The sequence below is a fragment of the Podarcis melisellensis genome (assembly GCF_964234715.1).
Source record: "Podarcis melisellensis genome assembly, chromosome: 3".
Classification (NCBI taxonomy): Eukaryota; Metazoa; Chordata; class Lepidosauria; order Squamata; family Lacertidae; genus Podarcis; species Podarcis melisellensis.
The window spans coordinates 55,558,251-55,582,781 of NC_138530.1; the positions used below are offsets into that span (position 1 = coordinate 55,558,251).

General features: G+C 42.3%; 2 protein-coding genes across 3 annotated transcripts in view; one reads left to right on the top strand and one right to left on the bottom strand.

Annotated features, from left to right (window-relative positions):
- Positions 1-3,379, bottom strand: part of MYCT1 (MYC target 1) — a 40,668-nt gene extending 37,289 nt beyond the window's left edge. The window contains exon 1 of one of the 2 annotated variants that reach the window (XM_081904752.1): positions 3,192-3,357. Coding sequence is in view for 1 of the 2 variants with exons in the window: in XM_081904753.1 (XP_081760879.1) it covers positions 3,192-3,243 (52 nt within the window). In the remaining variant the exon portion in view is untranslated. Of the gene's footprint in view, positions 1-3,191 lie in introns of both variants that reach the window. The other variant, XM_081904753.1, reaches the window with a different exon arrangement.
- Positions 3,380-16,147: 12,768 nt separating this feature from the next.
- SYNE1 (spectrin repeat containing nuclear envelope protein 1) overlaps positions 16,148-24,531 on the top strand; it is a 274,657-nt gene continuing 266,273 nt past the window's right edge. Inside the window, 1 exon segment of the mRNA XM_081905258.1 lies at positions 16,148-16,382. The gene's annotated coding sequence lies outside the window, so the exon portion shown is untranslated.

Genomic DNA, 24,531 nt, shown 5'->3' on the forward strand with positions numbered 1-24,531 from the left:
CCGGAGTGGTACCTATTTATCTACTTGCACTTTGACGTGCTTTCGAACTGCTAGGTTGGCAAGAGCAGGGACCGAGCAACAGGAGCTCACCCCATCGCGGGGATTTGAACCGCCAAGCTTCTGATCGGCAAGTCCTAGGCTCTGTGGTTTAACCCACAGCACCACCCACGTCCCTATACTTTACCCTTTAGAAGTTGACAAAACTCCTAATTGTTCAGGTGGGTAAATTGCTCTGAACTCTATCACTCCGTTACTGAGTTCATCCCTCTTTAAAGGTCCTAGATGCATGTTTTGTTCCCAGGGAAATTAAGGGTTAGCTCAAGCCCCAAAACTGATTTAGGTCCCAAATATCTGCAAGACTGCCTCCTTCCCTACAGACCCTCAGCAGAGAGTCCCTCATGGTATTTTCCAAAGTGTTGCCAGAAAGGGTGTGTGGCTCTACTTCCAACAAGCCTCTACCCTAGTCCAGAATATCTTGAATGCAGAATAGAGAGAAGTGCATACACCAGTGAAGGACTTGGGGCTTTCAAATTTCAGTGATTCCCTGTGCAATGCCAAAATTAGTTCCCCACCCCTTCCTCTCACCTTCCTTCTCTTGTTGTGGCATTCCCCTCTTGACTCAGTGCCCAGTCCAGGCAAACTAGTTGCGCTCCCCTAAATCCACCTCTGCAAACACATTTTCCCACTCTCCATTTTATATGCACAGCAACCCCGTGAGGTAGGTTGGGCTGACGGACAGAGACAGGCTCAAAGTCACCCAGTGGATTTCATGGCCAAGTGCAGATTTGAACCCTTGTCTCCCAGGTCCTAGTCCAACTCTCTAAAAGTTTGGGTTCTATGCCTCTCTGGGTATCATACTGACTGAATCTATGTTCCTCCTCAAACCTAGGGTAATCACAGTTGCTGTTGATACCTCTGATCTCAAAACCCCCATGCCTTTAGGACAGTAGTTCTCAAACTGCTCCAGATCCAGTGCTGGGTTTACGTATAAGCTAAGCAAGCTTTAGCTTAGGGCCCCACTCTCTTGGGGGCCCTCCCAAAAATTAAAGAAAAAAAATGATGTACATTTATAAAATATAAGATAAAAAAACAAATAAAATAAAACCTACATACAGCAACAGTGTTTTGTGTTGTGTAGGCTCCTATGATGTAAATATCCCTGCCTGCTAGCCTGCTCCCTAAAATATCACTGGTTTGCTCATTTCTATGTACAGTGGTACCTTGGTTGGCATATGTCTTAGTTTGCATACATTTTGGATTACAAACACATCAAATCCGGAACTGTGTGAGCCAGTTTGCAACCTTTTTTTGGATTACGACCCATTTTTGGTGGGGGGAGGCCCCATTGGTGAAAGCGTGCCTTGGGTTACAACCTGTTTTGGTTTACAAACAGACCTCCAGAACAGATTATGGTTGTAAACCAAGGTACCACTGTATAGGGTGCCTACATTCTGCATATGTGTCAGGGAACTGCCATCAGAACAGAGGAGGGAGCCAGGGGGGATACAGAGAGCTTCCGACACTTCTCAGGATCAGTGCCTCTTCCAATGGTGGTGAAAGCCACACCTCCAGTGGAGCAGGGGTGGGGGAGGGGGCAGCCAAGCAAGGGGAGGGCTCAAAGATGCTACTGAGAGCCCAAGCCCAGCTATCCAGGAAGCAGACATGCCGTTTCCATCACCCAGCCTGCACAGAGGGATGAAACGTAAGGAGGGGAGGCGGAGATTTAGGATGTCTAAGTTCTTGTGTGGGGGGAGAAGCTGGAAGGGGCCACTCCCAGAATCTGCAAGTGACTAAGGCGGACAGTGGTTCTGCACTGTAAATAGTTTGCACCAATAAAACCTGTAAAAGATAGGATGGAGTCCTGCCTGGTTACTCACGAGCAACCACCGCCAGCACCTGACAGCATGCAAATTGCTTTAGATACCTATTAGGTCCATAAATTTCTATAAAACAGGCATGTCCAACTCCCAAGAGACTACAATCTACTCCCACTATAAAAATACTGGCAGTGATCTACCATTGGATTGACCAAAGTTGTTGAGCTTTCTTTGAGGAGTTTTTTTGGGGGGGGGATCGATCAGGATCACCAGATCGACTGCGATTGACCACAGACACCCCGTGATAGACCAGTAAATCATGATCGACTGGTTGGACATGACTGCCATATAGCATATATTTAACACACAAAACCAGCTGCAATTTGTTGTTGACAAAGGACAGCTGGACATATAAAGGGCCCCATTAACTTCAGTAACTTAGGGCCTCATCAAACCTAAATCTGGCCTGTCCAGATCCCTGAAGGATATGTGATGCTGGGGATGGGGGGCTCCTCTCCCAAAATGAAGGAAAATCTGCATCAGGGAAGCACTATCCTCAAGGAGGCAGCCACCATAGAAGTGAGAAATTCACAAAGATAAGGGCCCCAAACAAATGTCTCTGTGGGATGGGAGCATCATTTAACAGTTTATGGTGGAAGCACACTGTCCATGTTTCTTGACATCATCTCACTGGACACTTAAATAGACTTATGTCAAGAGAAAACAGGGCAGGCTGTTCCCGTTTCACAGTTCATGCTAAAGTAGCTGGAATGCCTGATGCTATTGCCACAGGGGAGGGGCTGTGCTTTTTCCATATCCTGGGGTTTGAAAAAGAAATTGATGTTCTATGTTGATCTAGTAGAATAATAGTAATGAGGATGCCAGTAAGCCCAGGAATGTGGAAAAACTTGCCCCAGTCTACAAAACCAAGCAAATACACACACACACACACACAAAACTTCTTTATAGTATTGAAAAATGTAACCAGGGCTGGTAGTAATTCTGAACTTAGCGTTGTAATGATCAAAAATCCTTAGTCAAACCTCTCAACAAAGTTTTCTTAATAATTGGCTGATTCTTTCCTCAGAAAGCAAAACAATAATAAATAGTGTATAGTTTTTCTCATGGTTGTTAAAATGTTGAACACATTCAATGAAACTTGGCAGGGAAAATGGGATAGCATAATATTAGGGTTTACCATCTTTGCAGATATGCCTGTTGTAAAATATACTGTAAAATATTATAACAAAAGTGTATAATGAACACGCTAGAAAGACATCATCTAACGGACAACATAATTGTATCACAGAGACAGAATTCAGAGAGAATATAAAAATGAAAATAATTATAAGTCACATACTGATATGTACTTACCCCAGAAATTACTCGGCAATAAGTTGTCAGGACTGGTGTTGTTGGCATCCATGGTATTCAAAATTGTCAAAATAATGAAAATATTGTATCCACAGTGGAACACTTGGTGTATATTAGAAATTTGACTTGGAAAAGAACGCCCTTACATATTCCCTCAGATTGTTCTGTTTGCATGAAAGGAAATCAGTGTATCACATTTCCTGCTTTTATACTCAAATTAGCAACTGTTTGCCTTATCTTAGATTGCCACATGGTTCCTGAGACAGGGGGACGATTTCCTTCTCGTCATTTCCTCGGCTAGGCAGTGAATAATTCAAGAACAATACTTCATCCCCCTGTGTTCTGCTTTTTATTGGATCAAACTCATCCCTAAAATAAAGAGGAGAGTTACTTTTCCTTTTCCAGCATTTCTGTGCACAGAGAGCCTCACACTGCATTCCTAACTATGCAAAAGCACACACATGGGCGACTCGTTTGTATGTTAGGAATTCATGACTGGACATCTCTAAACTTGGTGTGGTGTTGCACTTTTCAGAAAGGTGTTTTGTTGTTTCTCAGCCCAGGATAAACTGCTGGTACTAACCATTAAAGCTCCAAAGATAGGATCCTCCCATATATTCCACCCTGGACCCAAAGATAATCTTCATAGGCCCTTTCTCTGGGCACCATCACCAAATGAGGTGATGTGAGTGGGTGCCATTTTGGTGGTGCCGTTCCAGTTGTGGGATGCTCTCCCCAGAGAGGTTCAGCTGATGCCTATGCCCTGATCATTTTGGCAGCTCACTTTGCCTCAGTATGTTCTGTTCTGTTTGTTTGTTTGTTTTAAAAAACACATCCAGTCCTTTTTAGACCTTGGGCACTACTAATTTTGTTCTGCTTTAATCTAATGTTGTTTGAATTGATGTTTGGGTTTTTTATGTTCATGTTATTGCGGCTGTTGCTTTAAATAAATATTAATGGCTTTAAAGAACATTTAAACGCCTTCTACAGAACTTATTGCTAATAGGCAGTATAACAAATGCTGAAAATGAAGAGTACAACTTCCAATATTATTTTAGAATCATTTTTGACACTGTTCCCTAAAGAAAAGGAAATACCCAGACTTCCATTCTAATTCTTGCTTCTTTCTTACTGTAAACAAGAAAACAGAATGGGAGATTCAGGTCTGATCAGCATACCTCCTCAATTCCCCAGAAGCAACAAAGCTAACCCTTGACTCTTGTTGTTTCCCAGCACGTAAGGAAAAGGGCAGAAGGGAGAATAGGTGTTGACTTTTGTTTCTGCTGGATGCCCAGACCTGCTTCCTGATCACTGCCCCACTTCTCTGAATAGGGAGCCTGGTATATTCATTGAAAGAGGTGAAGCCCACCTTTTGCTAGCATTGATATGGATTGTCCATTCCATGCATTTTTTTATTTAAAAAACCTGCAGATCTCCACATTAGTTAGAGGCCAGAATGAGCGGAAAAACACCACATATTTGCTGGCCTCAACCCTGCATCCCCTGCCATCAAGGCAAGCCCAGGGTGTTTTGCATTCAGAGGCAAAACCAAAAATGCCACCCACTTCCGCCTCCTCTGCAGCTATTAAAAAACAGCTATATGAACATGTATAATAATAATGGAAATGTGTAGAAAAGCAGTTGAGAAAAACAGTAGTGGACAGCAGTAACCAAAACTATTTCTGCAGCTCTGAAGTAGCATGGCTAAGAGGAATCCAATCTGCAATAACACAGAGTCCATCGTTTTGGCATGGTAGAAGTCAAATAAACCATACAGAATCAGAAATGCTTCCACTCACTATTTTTGGCCTATGTAACGCAGGTGGCACTGTGGGTTAAACCACAGAGCCTAGGGCTTGTTGATCAGAAGGTCGGCGGTTCGAATCCCCGCGACGGGGTGAGCTCCCATTGCACGGTCCCTGCTCCTGCCAACCTAGCAGTTCGAAAGCATGTCAAAGTGCAAGTACTGTAGATAAATAGGTACTGCTCCGGCAGGAAGGTAAACGGCGTTTCTGTGCACTGCTCTGGTTCTCCAGAAGCAGCTTAGTCATGCTGGCCACATGACCCGGAAGCTGAATGCCGGCTCCCTCGGCCAATAAAGGAGATGAACGCTGCAATCCCAGAGTCGGTCACGACTGGACCTAATGGTCAGAGGTCCCTTTACATTTTTTAACAGAAATCCCTGAGCACCCCCCCAGGATAAAATTTAATGATGCAAATATTTGTACAGTGGTACCTCAGGTTAAGTACTTAGTTTGTTCCGGAGGTCCGTTCTTAACCTGAAACTGTTCTTAACCTGAAGCACCACTTTAGCTAATGGGGCCTTCCGCTGCCGCCGCATTGCCATCCTAAAGCAAAGTTCTTAACCTGAGGTACTATTTCTGGGTTAGCGGAGTCTGTAACCTGAAGCGTATGTAAACTGAAGCGTATGTAACCTGAGGTACCACTATATATGATTGTAGAAGCCTTTGGGACACACTGTCAATTTACGCAGACACAATATTATTGGGCTTCATATGTGCTGGTTTTGACCTGGAGGTAGCACTGCTTCCCAAGCAAAAACCCTTGTGGCTTCCATCCTGCCCTCGGCTTCTCCCATCATGCAATCAAGCCAAAAGGCAGTGTCAAATGAATCACTTCCTTCCTTCTTGGCTTTAGACGTGTTTGGATAACTTGCAGCCTGTGTGCCACATCCATTCTCTGCCTGGCCCATCCCAAGACTCCCAGTGTGAGGTGTAAGAGACGGTCTTGTTCAGCACCATTTCTTGAGCTGGGAGTGGTGCTGTTCAGACCAGGCATCTTACTCCCAGCATTCAGTGAAATAATCTGCAGGAATGCATAGGGAGGGGTACTGCTGGGACAAAAGTTGCACTTCTCAAACTGCTTTTGTCAGCAGCATTACCAGGAAGGAATGCTGGCCATTCCAAACCACCAAAAGAAATGCCGTTTCACACAATGAAGACCTCTGGCAAATCCTCTCACAGGGTATCACAAAGAGGCAGCAGAGGCATAGGGGCTGCTACCTCAGCACATGCAAGCATAACTAGCCAGCACAGGCTGCAGGTGTCATGGCCTGCATTGGGCCCTGCTCTCACACAGTAGCCACATGTCTGTGCAGAGCCCCATAGCCTTTGTCACCATCACGTGACTTCAAGTGGTAAGAGTGTAAGTTCTCCTTTTACCATACAACAGTGCTTCACAGCAGAAGCTTGAAGCTATCCAGCAAACCACTGTATGAGCCACTGCTGTACTGTGGTAAATAAGCATTTTGTCTTTGAAATGTCGTCATGCCCATTTTGAATCTGGCTTGTAAATTTCTTTCTCAGGGGCTCATGCTGCCTTTTTATACTCTTGACATTTGACAAAACAAAGGCAAATATGTTGCCCCACTGAGGCACTAAGATATCTAAGAGATAAAAAGCACAGAGATACTTATGTATGCTCAAAAGGACCTGTCAACATCAAAAGGTGAGGTAAAAAAATGTGTAACAAACTTTTAATGAGCAAATCAATGGCAGATTTCTGGCTTTTAGAGTTCTCTGGAAAAATCAAGTCTTACATACGATGTGGGAATGAATAATTTATTTTTTAAAACCTACCATTAAAATTGGTGGTGTAGAAGGAGAGCTCATATAATTGTATGTATCACAGAGGCTCCATAAAATGTCTCTCTACCCATTATGCCCTTCCACAGAGTCCCTACCAGTGGAAACTATGGAAAATAACAACAAAACAAAAAACAAAATAAAAAGGAGGATTGGTTTGGGATAATTCCCTGACTGGATTTGGATAGGAAGCTTTGTAAGGCACATCAAATGACAAGCACATCAAAAGTACACTATTCTCAGCTATTGATTAGTGACAATTATTCTGTTATAAAGTATTCTTACTACTTCCTATCCCACCCCAGATAAGGGCAGTTCTGGCTATTAATAATATCCCTAACTACAGAGAACTCCCATTTACATGGGTGTTATATTCCGAGGCACCATGTGCACCAGTGAAACCACATGTATTCCATTGATTTTTCAGTGGAAAAAACATACATCTTCTTTTGCCCCTTACCCTTTCCCCACCCCGCCCCATTCTGCTCCTTTTTGTGGCATTTTTGGTCACTTCCAGGTTCGGCCCAATGTGTATATGCACGGCCATGCACATACTGAATGTGTGCAAATGGCAGGCTGCATGTACATCTCTTAGAATGCTTAGTATTCCCCTAGACCAGGCACGTCCAAATTCCAAGAGTCTGCGATCTACTCCCACTATAAAAAAAAAAAACTGCCAGTGATCTACTGCATTGACCAGAGTTGTTGAGCTTTTTTTGGGAAAGCGTCATCAAACTTGTTGAGCGTTTTGCGGGGAGAATGAGCCGAAGTTGTTGATTGCAACTGGGGGACCGAAAGCCCTCCTTCACTCCTCACTCATCCCACTACAGGCACCCACAAACTCCCAAATACAAAGACACTGGACTATAGATTAACAGTATAGATTAACAAGCCTCCAACTGGAGTCAGTGTCAGCTCAGCCATTAAGCACCAACTCTCAAAAGTCTAGCCCCCAAACTCTGTTAATCAATGCAACAAGGAGGCTGCCTCCTGCTGGTGTGATAAAGCTGGTATTGCTGTCTTTAGTAATTAGTGGGCTTCTCTGAGATGAAAGGGGGTATATAAAATAAATAAATAGTAATAATGACAGATACCAGTGGCAAATCAAGCACTAAAAACCAGTACTGGGATTAAACCCCAAATGCCATTAAAAAACAGTTTTATTTTCAAACTGGCTGAGGCTGAAAACATCAGGACAACCACGGATTCCCCATCCCTGACTTAACAGTATGGTAATAACAAGTTATCTCCTTGAAAACAACAGGGAGAGATCTCCAACTCTCAGATGATAATCTAACAATTAACTCCCAAAAGCTTAGTGAAACATTTAGCCCACAGGCAAGTAATTTATTGAACAAAGCAAATGGCTGGCTAGCACTATAACAATATTGCTGAGGTTCTAGAAGTTCTTAAAAGTACATTTTCTTGAAATTAAATGTCATGGAAAGCTCATTGGCGTGATTCCACAGTTCACAGCTTTGCTATACAGTATATGATTCCTGTAGAAATATAAGGGAAAAAATGCTGCTGTCCAGAAGGTGGTGGTATGTGACTACCTTTTATATAAGTGTAACAAATTAGCCATTATGCAATAACTTATTTTTAGCTACTGACTTTCCCTGCTATTTGTCTATTAATAAAAGCACAAAACATGCTTAGTCAAAAATAAGCAACAAGGTGTTCAATTTACCTGGTGCATGTGCATGTGTGTAGGATTAAAGCCTTCATCTGAAATGACAGGAGAATTTTCACCTGACATATTTAAAAAAAAAAAATGCAAAATGCATTCTTACTTTTCACCTTGATCTCAGACAAACCTGCCACAGGAAAGCTGTTTCCCAGTTGCTATGTGAAAATGAAGTGCAAAGTATGGAGATTTCAAGGAGCAGTAAATTAGACAGGAGCAGAAAAAGTAGGGGAAAACAGCAGCTCTTTAGAATCCCATAGATTCCTATTGCCTGGTTCCAAACAACTTACTTCTCAATCACAGGTTTGACTTCACTCATTGGCTAAAAAGACTGACAGATAGGAACAGCCAGGTTGGCTCTTTTCACAGAAATAACTTAGAAGGGTATCTGCTCATTTTATTTCATTTCTTTCTTTCTAGGGCTACTATTTTTTATTTTATTTTTAAAGAAAGCTTACTGTTTGTCAAGGGACGCAGGTGGCGCTGTGGGTTAAAGCCTCAGCGCCTAGGACTTGCCGATCGAAAGGTCGGCGGTTCGAATCCCTGCGGCGGGGTGCGCTCCCGCTGCTCGGTCCCAGCGCCTGCCAACCTAGCAGTTCGAAAGCACCTCCGGGTGCAAGTAGATAAATAGGGACCGCTTACCAGCGGGAAGGTAAACGGCGTTTCCGTGTGCGGCTCTGGCTCGCCAGATGCAGCTTTGTCACGCTGGCCACGTGACCCGGAAGTGTCTCCGGACAGCGCTGGCCCCTGGCCTTTTAAGTGAGATGGGCGCACAACCCCAGAGTCTGTCAAGACTGGCCCGTACAGGCAGGGGTACCTTTACCTTTACCTTTACTGTTTGTCAGCATTCTGTGGGTGAGTGGCTAGAGTGTTCATGAACATTCCAGAGCCAGCCACTGTCCCACTCTGGAAATGAAAGCTTCTCCCTGTGATTTTTTAAAAGATATTCCATTTTGACTTGCAATAATCTGCAGACTTATTAAGGTTGCCCCTGTACTGAATATATTGCCCGCATCATCACTGTATAGTCCCGTTCCTGCATCTGTGCATAAGGCCCTGGGGAAGATCAGGTTTCTGAATACCTCAGCATGTGAGGGCTTCCTTTAAAGCAACTGTTCAGGTGAAGATGCAGTACAAACAGCAACAGAAGTGGCTGGGTTACTTTGCAGAGAAGAAAAACTTACACCTGTACTGCATAGCTGAAATCTAAGATGTTGCAAGCAGCCTTTGTACTTAGCGGCATGTACTTGTATACAGTGCTTAGGGTATTTTCAGAAACACAGCACAGTGAGAATGCAGGCTTCTGCCCTCCTGCTTGCATTCAATTTCACACTTTTCTCATTTCTTGGAGCATCTTCTATGAGAGTCATAGCTCTGGTGCACTTTTCTTTGGTCCCCTTTTCCCCCTAGACATCTCATAGCATCCTTGACATTCATTTATCATACTGATTCCCATAAGGTAAGGGAGAGCATCATCACCAGTCTCACAGCTGACTTTCAGTGCCTCAGAAGGCAGATGAATCACTGAAAACCAGTTGTGGGAGTAATGGTGATGCTCTCTCTTATCTTCTGAAAGCTAAGAGGTAATAAAGTAATGCTTTTGAGTAGGTAATAGGGAATAACCACAGCTAGACTACAACTAGGCCTAAGATTAAGATTAGATTGCTAAAGGAATAATCTACAAATACACATAAGCCCCAACATTTCTTAATTTAAGAAGAACCCTTACTTTTGAGGTATGAGACCTCTCCTTCTTAGTGTGTAACGTCTCCCTAATAAGCAAAACAATTTGCTGCATAACCATTCTGAATCTCTCTTTTTTCTGAAGAAGAAATGTTATGAGATATTTACCTAGTAAGATTGAGAATGTGTCTTTAAAAGGAAACAGAGGCAACTATGAAACCAACCACTTCCTTTTCTGCCATCTTCCTCAGTGCAATCAAACAACGTAAGACACACAAGAACAGGTACTGGTAATACGGTCTTTCTTATATATATTTTTAAAAAACATTGTTAAGTGGCTAATGCTTCACAGGAGTCTTGTCCTATTTGGGGGGGGGGGTTGTTAAATAGTGATAACAGTATGAGATTTCCTGTATTTCTACTTTAATTTGGATTAGTGCTAGGCTGAAATGGATTTAATGCATAAATATGTACACTGTCCTTGGGAGCTTTCAGTACCTTTATGACAGCCACTTATATTTATTTTAGGGACGTGGGTGGCGCTGTGGTCTAAACCACTGAGCCTCTTGGGCTTGCTGATCGGAAGATAGGCAGTTTGATTCCGTGTGATTGGGTGAGCTCCCATTGCTCTTTCCCAGCTTCTGCCAACCTAGCAGTTTGAAAGGATACCAGTGCAAGTAGATAAATAGGTACCATTGTGGCGGGAAGGTAAACAACATTTCCATGTGCTCTGGTTTCTGTCATGGTGTTCCATTGTGCCAGAAGCGGTTTAATCATGCTGGCCACATTAGCCAGGAAGTGGTCTGCGGACAGTTCCCTCGGGCTAAAGAGAGATGACTGCCGCACCCCACAGTCGCCTTTGACTGGATTTAACCATCATGGGGTCTTTTATCTATTTATCTATTTATCTTTACCTATATTTATTTTATATATTTGTTTCTATTTATTACAACTTTCATCTCACTGATTTCTCTCCATACCTAAAGTTTGTTGTTAAGCAGGGCCAGATTTAGGTTTGATGAGGCCCTAAGCTACTGAAAGTAATGGGGCCTTTTATATGTCCAGCTGTCCTTTGTCAACAACAAATTGTCACTGTTTTTTCTGTTGAATATACGCTATATGGTAGTTTATGGACCTAATAGGTATCTAAAGCCATTTGCACATAACAAAATAAGTATTTTATCGAAGTAATTGTTGAACTGAAATACAATTAAGACGTATATTAATATTGAAACACAATTAAGAAGTATATTTGGGGGAGGGGGTAGTGGGGCCCTAAGCTTTAGCTTATACGTAAATCCAGCACTGATTAAGACAAAAACACCTTTCCCCACCAATTTCAACAATGCAGAGGAGCAACTAACGCTCTCTTGCTTGTGGCAAATACAGAATTCCCATGGCATTTCTGAAAGGACTGTAGCTCAGTGGTAGAGCATCTTCTTTGCATCCAGAAGGTCTCCACTTCCATCCCTTGCATTTCTAGGTACGGTTGGGAGAGACTGAAATCCTGGAGACCCTCTGCCAATCACTGTAGGGAATACTAAGCTAGATGGACTCAGTATAAGGCAGCTTTCTTTGTCCCTAATCATGGTTCAATTCTGCAAGCAGCATTCTAGCTGGATGGAAGTATTGGATAGAGAAACTTCCATATATCTCCATTCTGAGACACGTGTAGCTTGTCCCCAGCACAGAAATGCAACATACCCCTTCCCTCCCAATCCCAGGATAATTCAGATATGTAAATTGCACACAGCCATATGACTCCATCCTATCTACTCTGTGTTCTACCTGCCTTCTTCTATCTCAACTAATCTTCACTTCTTATGATAAATACATTTCTATAGCATAACTAGAATTCAGTCACTGCTTTTTTAATGTCCTATTTTCTGGCTTTATTTTTAGTAATCAGTATTCCTTGTACTCTGTGTGCTGAAAAACGCAGCTATCTATAAGTTGGATGGAGGGAGTTGTAGTATTTATATTATGCCATCAACTTAAAAAAGATTCAGTGAGCAGCTGTGCATTAGGTTCTATTGGAGAGACTGAAAATTTACAAGTGCAAAATCACCCAGGATCCAAAAAAAAAATCTGATGCAGACATCTAGGAGCTTAATTTTTATTTTTTGTTCCAATGCATGCTGGTTCACAGGAATCTGAAAAATGTATCTTGCTTCATCCCCATATCACTGTTGTCTTTCCTCTAAAACTGCTTAGAAGCTGCTCATTTAAGGGTGAAAAGTGGGGGAAATGTTGGGAAAACTCTAAAAACATAGACGTGAGCATGCACACCATCTCACTTGAGCCATAGTTCAAATGCACCTGTACATAGTGCAGAAAATGGCTAAAATCCTATGCGCCCTAATTGTAGAGTAAACCCCACTGAATTAAGCGGGTTCGATGTCAGAAATAGCAAAAGATGACAAATACCAATAAGCAATAACTAGTGTTCATGCAAAAACCACAACATTTTTCTTGGCTCCAAGTTATAAACAGGAGTCAGAGAAAATAGGCTAATGTTATATTTTTAGCTCTTACTTAGATGTCTTCCTGTCACTTACCTCTCTTTATACTGCAGCTTTCTTTCTGCAGTGCTCAGTTGATTGCTAGACTGTGAGCAGAAGCCGAAAATGATCATATTAAATTAGCAGAGTGCACAAGTGAAAAGGCAGATCAACATAATGCACATACTAGACAAAAAATAGGCATATTGTGTCTACTGAGTTCTGAAGATTTGACTTGCCAAGTAATACATTATGGAGATAAAGAAAGAAAAAACAGTATTATTAACATAAGCAGGTCATGTTCATGACTGGTGTTCAATCTGAAGACTCCCCTAAGTAGTAGGGGAATGGTGAACAGGCAAGGGAAACAAAATTGAGATGAAACCCACTGGACACCACCTGGACAGTTAACTGGTTAAATCAGTCTTATCGTTCACAAATTAAAAGTAATAATTTGGTACACATTGTATTATCTTATGAAGAACTTACTTTGTTATAACAATACACATTGCCAAATTCTGTCTAAATATATTAAGATTCTGCCTTCTTTAACACTTAGATAACTTCCAAGCTTTGTAATAACTGTACATTTTTTGCTCCACTTCTGTTATTAGAAGGATTTGCACCTTTGCCCTATATATATGTAACAATATCTTACTGCAACATATTGTAAATTAGTTCACTTTGAGCAGCTGCTTTTTTAAATATTGGCCAATAAGACATATTTTGAGTATATGGAAAATAACTGTACAGCTGAAAACGCCGGCAGCATTAAGATAAATTCAACAGAGTAAATAATTTTTGATGGATATAAAAGCGGAAAATTGATTTGAATGGTTATAGTAAAATATATAAAATAAACCACAGAAAGAGAAGAAGGGAAGTCATTGGATATTTAAAGTTTATAAAATGTTTATTTGAAATTATAAAACAGAAAATGTAATTTAAAATATTAGAAAAATAAAGACATAAAACAAAAATATTTGTTCAAATCATTTTATTTGATTAATTTTACTTTTAATCAATTAAATTTAAATAAATTGGGGAAAATAGCATCAAAAACCCATCACATAGGGATATTTTAAGACAGAACTTAGAAACAATAAACAAAACTACCACTCACTGATTGTTAGAACATCTGAAGTATTTATTCTTATGTAACAGAGATGCTTGAATAAAGTCCTTCATCAAAGGCTTCTTAGCAAGCAAGCTTAGCAGCCCTGAGATGAGAGTACCTGTACTTTTATGGATCAGTGTCACAAACTGGCTGGATGACAGGGAAGAGGATCCCGGTGAGGGGTGTAGCTGGGACTGGGACACACTGGGGCAAGCAGGGGCTGGAGAAGGAAGTACTCACAGGGTGACAGAGGATGGCGAGGGGACAGAGGACAACGCACAAGAACTAGAGCATCCGGGCAAAGGGGCCCTGTCCCCACGAACATGGCAGGCTCTGAGGCAAAGGGAGCAGCAGGAGTGGCGCTCTAGGAGGCTGAGGCAGGCAAGGGCCCACAGGACAGCTCACTAACTGGCCAGGTGGAGCTTGCTAGCTCTGGCAGGAAGCCTGTGATTCCTCATCTGGAGTAGGCTTGGAACCAGTGAAGGTCACATGCCTCATCAAGCCCAGATGCTGCAATCAGCATGCAAAGTACAAAAGGGAAGTGGAGCTGAGTTGCTGTGTCTGCTCAGCTGCCCATATTGAGGGACCTTGATGTGTGTGCTCCTGGCTCTCTATGGCACTGTGCTTCAGCTTTTACTCTGGACTGTATCCTGACTGCTGGACTTCAGACTTGGCTACTTGGATTAACCCTGGACTGTGTTTCCTGACGTTTGAACTTTGTTTGTGTGGACTGAGCCCTGGACTTGACAATGCCAGGTAGGCCAGGGGTTCAGGGCAATCAGTGACTGGTTAAGGAACAGGGAGTAGGAAGAAAAATATGGTAATAGATGGACCAGTGGAAGCTTCCTATGCATGTGTTCCCATGACCACCTTGGAGCGCAGGGAAATTGTTTCTGTATGGTGTGTTTCACATCTCTTCCCACCATAGCTGTTCATATCAGCATGGCCTCATTTGTGTTTGTGTACACACAGGGGGCACTGATGGGCAGGGATGTCTTCACTCTATAGCTAGAGAATTAGGAATGAATTCCATCTGGTGTGAAGCTGGTTTGAGAAGCAATGCATTGAGCAGTAGCATTTCATAACAAAGTACAGGATACATATGCATTTTGAATAATGTTGTGTAAACACAGATTAAAAACACTTCTGAACAGTTGGAAACCACTGGAAGTGAGGGAGCCCTTTTGCTCAAATCCTGCTTGCTGGTTTCCCAGGCATCTGGTTGGCCACTGTGACAACAGGGTGCTGGAACAGACTGGCCATGGGCCTGATCCAGCAGGCCCTTCTTATGTCCATGTGTCAACTCCGCACTGGAAACCCAGCAAACCACAGGAAACTGGAGTGTGACCATAGCCTATCATGTCCCAATAACGTTATTTCAAGTGCCACGTGGTTCTACAGAGACAGACCTATGTCCACTTCCAGCTGACGAGCAATGGCTCAAGTGGCTTCAATGTCAAGCAGACCCTCAAAGGCTTCCATGTTAAGAGGACAACGAATAGCTGAGGGTTGTTGCTTATGAACATCGCATGACCTTACGGTGCCCTTAACACAATTTCTGTACTAAGTATCGACCTAGAAATGCCAGTTGCAGGTGAAAAGACCCCATCGCCGCGCATCAACTGCGCGAAAAGCGCCGCCGCTGGGCTGTTTCGAGGCGCCGCTCCTGCCTCCCTTCGCTTTCTCGCATCTAGTTGGGGCATCACGTGAGGGAATCTGCCCTTGAAAAAAATGGCGGGCCTCCCATGCAGAAAGACCAGAGTCTGTCCACTGCGCGCGCGCGCACCAGCCACCCGCTCCGAGAGCCGTAGCTCGGCTTTGGCAGAAGGCGCTCGGCCGGCTGCTGTTGGGTGCCTCAACCCCGCGTGCGTGTGTGCGTGTAAAGAGACGAAGAGGGAGCTGGAAGGAGCCCTTCCTCCTGTCCTTTTGCCCAGGGTGGGAAGCGGGAGAGCGACACCCGCGGCCACACGCGCCACTGACAACAAACACTCTCGCAGCTGCTGCTCCGGCGCCGCAGCAGGACAGGCGCGCGCCCTCGTTCTCGGGATGGCGGGCTAGCCGGGCGCGCTGCGTGGCTCCCTCAGATTGAGTAGTGCCGCGCGCGCGCGCACACAGCTAGCCTCGCGCAGCATCCTTCTGCGGAGTGGGAGGGGGGAGCAAAACGCAGCAGCCCGAGTCAGCTTCCCCTCCCTCTCTCTCTCGTCGTCCCAGTAGACGCGCACGCACCTGCTTGCCTTCCCATCCCTCACGCGCGCAGAGAAAACCCCCGCGCCTGTGGCTGAGGAGAAGCTCCGCGCGCTTTGCAGAAGCGAGGGGTGGCGGGGAGAGAAGAGGCGGAGCTTTCTCGGCCGCGGCTGCTGCTAGGTGCAGCAGTGCGTGTGTATACGCCTGTCGCTGGGGTGGGATTGTTGCCCGCGGTAACCAGGGAGCCAGCAGCCCGAGGCGTCTGGCAGCTCCGGAGCTCTGGGATTCGGGAGAGAGGCAGCGGTTCGGGTGTCGTCCGCAGAGGGTGGCTCGCAGGGGCCGAGCAGGGAGCGCTGGCCAAGGGGGAGCAGCAGCAGCAGCTGCGAAGAGTCCCGGACGGGGAGCGTGAAGGAGGTACAAAACCCACAAGCCGGTGTTGGCGGGCTCTCGCGTCCCTCGTCGCCGGCGCAGGGGGGATGCTTCTGCTTTCTGCGCTGTCATGTCCGTCGAGGAGGCAGGCTGGGGCAGGGCAGGTACAAGGGACAGCATTGCTGCCGCCTTGGGGATTGGGCAGCTGGAAGGGCGCCTTCAGATCTAGATCTCCGCATCATGCGACTCGCAGGCGATGAAGCCGGAGACTAGGGCCAGCCAAAGCAAATTGGGGGCAAAAATCGTTTTCTTGATTTGTTCTCAGTTTTGTGGGCGACTGAGCCAGATCTAAAATCAAGTATTTATTATTATTATTATTTATTAGGGCGGAAAAACAGTCCAAAACCTGATTATGGATATTTCTCCAAGAAAATACAACGTGGACTGCTGACTGGGGAGGGGTGGCAGGGTGGGCAATATTTGCAAGCGGTAAGCAGGATATACCTGTCACACTGATGGTTTATATTCAGCTCATGTAACTGAAAGCAAAATAACTTTTGCCTTGGAAGTGATGACTCACTTTTTTTGGTGCCTGTTTACTCTTGCATTTCTTTCTTTCTGTTTGAGAGCTGAAGAATAGTTTTGCTTCATATGTGCAAAAGAAGTGCAACCAATAACCCATGACTACAGCTGGACTAATCTGCTATATGTACAACTTCAAGCAGAAACATTTAGCAGCCAGTTCATTTCACACGGAACATTCCGTTAGTCGGTAATATGCCAGCACTGGAGATTCTGTTGGTGGATTAGCTCAGCCTAGGAGGTAGTCAGTTGCTCCATGATTTACAGCTCTTTCTGGTCAAGGCACCTCATGAAACATTTTGTGGGCTGGTACTTTTTATCCGCTGGGCTGCTCTAACCTTGTAATTTGTTGTTGTGCTACTTACTGATTGTAACACTAGTAACCAGCTTTGCACACAAAGCAGTTCATGCTAATACCAAGGAATCAACAGCCTTCCTGTGTGTGCTTGTGTGACTATATTTTTTGTCCATATGGCCTCGGACACCTACAGGGTGCTGAGATTCATAGAATCATCAAGTCATAGAATTGTAGTGTTGGCAGGGACACCAAGGGTCAAACCCCAAGACTGCTGTCTGAGCAGAACTAAAAGCATTGTATTATGTTATTCATTCATTTGATTTATATACCACGCTTCATCGAAAGATCTCAGGGCAGTTCACGAAATAAAAACACAAGATAAAAGCATAAATAAATAGTCAAAACAATAACCTCCCCTCCCACAAACACTTTTTAAAAGCTCTGTGTGTGTACTAATCCTGGCCCAATTTGCAAATAATGAATTATGTATTTTATTTCCAACAGAGGAACAGGTGTATTTTAGCATTTGATCCTAACAAATAACTGCATAAATAAAAATTATAGTTTTTCGGGGGGGGGGGGTTAAAAAAACCATTTTAGAGGAAACAAATCTGTTCTGAACTTTGATTTGATCATGAATCAACAAGAGCATTAATCAAGGTCGCAATGCTTCATCTACTTCTTTGTGGGAAAATCCCTTTGAACACAGTGACTTACTTATGAGTAAACATGCATGACATTGAGGGGCAAGGCTGGAGTCATGGGCGTATTTGCAGCTGGTCTGGTTGTTTACATGTTTACTTAGTGATAGTTTCACTGAAACCAGGGATCAGCTACTCAATAGATGTGTAGCTACCACGTAGGATTGTGGCTTTACAAGGAAACAACTGTCATTGAACTTAAAGCATGTGCAGGATCAGGATGCTTAGCTTAATTCATAAATGGCATACTAGAAACTTAAAGGAAATGTATTTCACTATAAATGTGCCCCTCCTTACTTTATGAGCTTTTATTTGTTATATACAATAGCTTCAATTTTGTAATAGTCTTGGGGCAGTCATTTTATGAAAGCAGATACATATTATCTTCAGGGATGCATGATACATTTTTGACCTAGCACACAATGTTTTGGATCAAAAGTGGAAGCATCTAACCTAGTTTTCTCCAGTTCTTAAAACTTACATTACCTACTGTAGCTCCCCAATCCAGCATCAATAACTCTGTCTGTGGTTGAGAATGCAATGGTATCTGCACACACTTGTGAGTACAGGGGCTGTTACTGAGTTGAAGGGTCAATGAATTGAAGAAGTAAACCTGCACTAACAGTATGACAGGTTAACTCTGACTCCCATCTCAAGTCATGTGGAAAAAAAATATGAACAATGCAGCTCTTTAGGAATGTTTTATGCTGAAGTCACTTTGGAATAATGGAGCAGAAAGGGAGGTGACCACCTGAAATCACCTCATTGGTGGGAGGATTTATTCTACATAGGGCTTGATTGATGCCATCTACCTCTAGAACCTTCCCTGCAGCTTAACATATATTTTCTCCCATTGTCCCATCCACCCCCTTCAATGAGGTTTGAGACTCACTGAGCTAACCTCAAGAAGAATAGTATAAACTAGTATGCAGAACTTGTTTTCTTCCTTCCTTTTCATTTGTGATGAGGCTGACTCTGATTCTCAACTTCCATAAACTTTTTTTTTAATTTAGTGACTAACGATTCTACTGTTTGTTACTTATTATGAACAGGATGGACCTTAATCTTTGGACTGTCCAAGTATCATGTGATTCAGAAAGCTGTAGAGGGAGCATATGTTGTATTTCAAACAAAAAGTTTACTTAATGGTTTGTAAACAATAGGTTTAAAAATTATAATGCGTAGCTTGGCTTATTGAAGCTGAATTATAAATGTGAAAGACCAAATGTTCCCCCCTCCTGTTCCATAAACAGACTTCCTGTTCTACTGGGCTCTGCTAACTTTCATAAAGCCAGTGTGAATTACATCACTTGATGATATGGACACAAGTATCCAGGAAAAGAAAATATTTTCTTTCTGTTTTGAGAGGTAGGAAGGGAAATGTCACCATAATTCTGCAGTACATCTATACCTCAAGACACCCCCTACCCTCAGTAGTACAAAAAATGAAGTGTCACTTTATATTATCTTAATAGCACTGCAAGACCTGCCAGACTTAATGACTACAGTATATATTTGTGCCTTGATCATCTTTCAAATGCTGCACTCCTTTCCAGAAGTAGGCTGCCAGTGGCAGGAGTGCCTTATCTCTGCAGACCCATGCAAATTGAGAGTATATGCCATTGAATTTAATTGAGCTTACTTCTGAGTAAACATGTACAGGATCACACTGCACTTTCTTAGTCAGAGTTAAATCACACTGAACTCAATCTGATTTTCTGATGAATTATCATGGTTAGGATTGGGGAATAGGAGCACATCACACACACACACACACACACACACACACACACACCTCATGCAATATCAGAGCTGTGTATAGCAATATAAAATCATCACAAAACATTAAAACCACTATTGAACCTTCTGCAACTTTAAGCCCACGTGGAGAACCTGTTGCACTCCAGAAGTTGTTGGACTCTGACTCCTATAATCCCCAGTCAACATAGCCAACAACTTCTAGAGGGCCACAGGTCCCCTATTCCTGTTGTTAACAATCTGCTCAATTTTTTTGTTTTCATTTCCATACAGCTAGTGCATAGCCTTCTCCCTCCCCTTCTGAAAGTTCATTCCACAATAAACTAATTACTCAATTTGTCACAAGACTTTTTGTATTGCCATTATAACCAGATATTTCTGGTTCTCAGAAATTTGTCTTAATGTTTTAGAGGCATGTTGAGAATGCAGGCAAGTTCCAGTATTGCATGACAGTAGGAAGTGAATCTTATACAGTGGTTAAGTACTTAATTCGTTCTGGAGGTCCGTTCTTAACCTGAAACTGTTCTTAACCTGAAGCACCACTTTAGCTAATGGGGCCTCCTGGTGCCACCGCACCGCCGGAGCACGATTTCTGTTCTCATCCTGAAGCAAAGTTCTTAACCCGAGGTACTATTTCTGGGTTAGTGGAGTCTGTAACCTGAAGCATCTGTAACCTGAGGTACCACTGTATAGTATTTGTTTGTATTTATATGTGGAAGTTGAAGCTGTTACCATGACTAAAGGTATGTAATGTAAAGTATGCCCAAGGGAAAGCAAGATAAGTTCTAATGCCCTGATTTTATAACTTGGCAGTCCCAGAATAAGAAGGTGTAAGGTCATCTCCTCACAATGCAATGCCAATGTTTATGTTACTGATTTGACCTTAGAACTGGCTCTGGCCATGATTCCAGGTCAACACATCTGCACAGTGTGAGCAGTTCAACAGCATCTGTAGATGAAGCAATTGCACACAAAGCACACAATACACTGTACAATGTGGCAGATGCCATTGTAGATCGCTGATGGTGTTTTTTGGCTTTTGGGGATTTAAAAAAAGACTTGTACAATCCTAAGCTAGGGTTTCCTGTAGTAAGTGCTAACTGTATGGTATCCAAGTAGAGTTCAAATTTTAGAGAGTAAAGTAGATTATCTCAACCCCACTTGTCAGGCATAGAATTATGCCTTTAGGTGTGGTGGTGCAAGTCCTTATTTTGTCCTTCTGCAGTTAAAAGCAGATGAAGAGGAATGGGTTGCCTAGGATCACACATTGATATTATTAATTAGATGCATTTGTATGGAAAACATGCCATGTTATTCGGGAATCATTATCTTTGAAGACCTTCCCACATTTGTCGTTATCGTGTCATGCAGACCTCTCCTCTATCTCCTTGTGGTCTTTTGTAAGGAGGGCTCATAAATGAGCAGTAAAAGTGGTTGTGTGAGCTAGGGGCATCTGTGTGAACACTCTACATGCAATAACAACAGCTTCCAGGATGAAGACAGTACTTTAAAATGGAACTGCATATAAAACATCAGTGACAACATTGACAACCACAAGTCACACAATTGCTTCCTCTATATACTTCTACCTCCCCTCACCCTATAAATACAGGGTTGGCCCTGGATGAATACATGATGGGAACAGGCCCTAAAACACTTCAGTTTCCATACCATTGACCTTTTATGTTAAAAAAAGAAAGAATCAGCAATACCTTTATGGCAATTTGATCTCAAGTCATATGTCAGCTTTTTGGGAGGAAAGTACTGTAACTGAAACTGGATTCTTAGGGGCACAATTAATTATTTCTTAATGAACGTACAAAAAGCAAGTTTTAAAAGGCAAAAGGCACACATGGTGCAATATGAATGACATATAAGTGTTTGATGAGATTGCAATAAATTTGAAAGAAGAGAACCCCAGTTATGTATTTATTTCAGGGAACCTCAGCCGTTTGACTACTCATACTTCATTCACAGCTGTCCATCTTGATGTATATTTTTTCAGTGTAAAAACAACTATCTTTTGAATCATACCAACAGGTGTGTTGTGTTTTTTTTTTTAAAAAAAAAAAGACAAGAATGCAGTCTTAATATTCTGTGGTAATTCTGCTGAATGTCTAAGATTGCTGAAGTGGGCATACTGTTGATGTTGTCTCCTCTTCTGTTAATGCTCTTTCTCTGCCCATCTGTTGCAGCTTAATTTCCCTTTGTTTAGACAAGTCTAGTTTTCCACCCTACACAAAGAAGTGTAACATTTACCACAAATACAATATAGCTTGGAGTCTCGCTTTACATTTAGAAAGATAATTAATTGGCTACCTGTTGCTTAAAGGCTTACCACACTTGGGTAATAAAGCTATAAAAAAAATGGTATTCAACAGTTTGTGTAAACAAGCCATTCTAATGTAAACAAAATAAGTGGTAGATGTTAATTTTAATTTATATTCAAAATCTGTAAAGTGTTTCCTAATACTGGTTCTAATATATTGTCTCCATATAACTTGAAATAACTAATACATAGTAATCCCTTTGACACTGAGAGTTTAAAGAAATAATAATTTTGCATGCATTAAAATAAAACCAATTTAATTCATATTTTAATCAGATAATGAAAGTTACATTTATGTATTTCAACAATTAATATACTACTTAGCTCTTATGTATTAGGATATAGCTTGCATAAATGCAGCATACCATTGTAATAGCCCATATTTATCAAGTTATGTCAGTATTGTCATCTTTGCATCTTGTCATCCAATGATCTGGTGTTTAGACCATTTTATTGATACATAAAATGCATATCAAGCATGCACTAAAAGCTCTAGTCTTTAAGGTGTTGCAATAATTATTGTAATGGTTGTTGTGACAGAGTAACATACAGGTAGCTGTCCCTTTCAAATGTTGTTTGTACACATGATCCTAGTCAGGGTATGTGTTCTACAGGTGTATCCATCCTTCCAGTCTAGAAAATAGTGCAAAGTCACGTTTTATACTTGCAGAGCTCTATACACTGCCTGAGTGGAAGACCACCAGTCGGATAGCAGAGGTAGTAAAGTTTCTGAATACCAGTTGCTGGAAAGTGCAGAAGCGGAGAGGACTCTTGTTCTCTGGTCCTGTTTGTTGGCTTCCCACAAGCATCTGGCTGAATGCTGTGAGAACAGGATGCTGGGCTAGATGGTCATTGGCCTGATCCAGCAGGCCCTTCTTACGCTCAGATGTTTTTTAATGAACCATATATAAGGCATGCTGAACTTGTTTGGAAAAAGAGCAAAGAGTGGGTAGATGTGAATGAATGCATAGCTCCCTGATAGTGAGAAGCATTCCTATTTTCATGAAATTTCCCTTTTATCACAGGCTTCCTCTTCCGCATATTCCTTTTCTAATGGCTTTGTCTGTTTTGTCTGTAGCCTGCCTAGTGGCCTCCACTTACAACAAAGCACTTCCAGACTCTTTCAGCGAAGCGAAGCTACCATTCCTTTGGGGATGGATGACTGTTAAATGTACCTTATTTCAGAACATTCTGGTTCAATAGACTAAATGTATTTATATCTATAAGCATCCCGACAGTCATTATAATTTTTGCTAACCTACACTTCGTAAAAGGAAGTGCACACTGCACACAGAGTAGTACTTTTCAATAAAATACCACTTCATCTCATCCATCTTTGGCCACATTTAGAAAATCATAAACAGATATGCACAAGTCAATTGCCTCTGCATGCAGCCCCTTGGTGAAACTTACGTTTAAACCAGGAAGTCTCTAATTAACCATAGTTTGTCTTGTCTGAATTGGGAAACTATGGTTGCCACCTTCAGAACAAGCCAAGATATATATCCTGGCTTCTTCTAAAGCTGGTAACTATAGAACCAAAAGACTCATGTGTATCTTGATTTAATAAGCTGAGATATGATCATCTGAACAGGGCCATCTGAACTGAGCCATTGCATCTTTCATTTCTCCTTCCACCAGGGATGCCATACAAGAGCCATTTTGTTGTGCATCAGTTTGCCACAGATAGGTGAAACATTTGCTGGTCAGAGCTTGCATGCCTATTGAGACAAACCAAATGACAGAAAGGACCCCAGTGTGATGATGAGAAGAAGAAAGAAGTTTAAAGGAAGAGAAAACTGGATTGTTGTAACAAACCTTGACTACATATAGTGTGTGCTGTGTATCTGAATAGGAAAAGGCAATTTTTTTCCAGGGATTCTGTTTGAAATCTGGCCATGGGGCATGATCTTAACCTTTGAATTTTAAGGTTCATTTCTTATAAGCTCCCTTATAAGTGAGAGGGAATACTAAACAAATTTTCTCTTTTTTTAAGGATAGATAAATAAATATACCACAATAAGAGGTGCTCCTGTTATAGCAACAGTATAAACAGCTCTATGCTAAGCTTGTTAAATGTATTTTGAATCCCATGATACCTAGCGTTCATGGTTGATAATCTATGCTATTATAAATGACTGGCTTGATTCACTTACAGTCTTTAATCAATGCTGGTGTGTGTGTGTGTGTGTGTGTACTTCCTGATTTTTAAATAAATGATGTGCTGTTAGAGGACAGAAATGTTTTATATTGCATAATATTACAGAAGAACACTTAAAATTTGCCGCACTGAAAAGTAAGATGATATTAAGAGAGTAAATAAATCCTATGCCTTCAGGCATAAATGATTGCCTGTGGAAATCAAGGAAAATACTTCTGGCATTATCCTACTACTAGTACACTGTCCTACCACACCACAATATTTCCCCCATGTGCAGTTACAACTGCACTGTTGCTGCAAAAAACAGCTTTGTGTGGAAGTCATAGGTAAAACAGAATAAACTGCTGAATATAAGTACAGTGTGA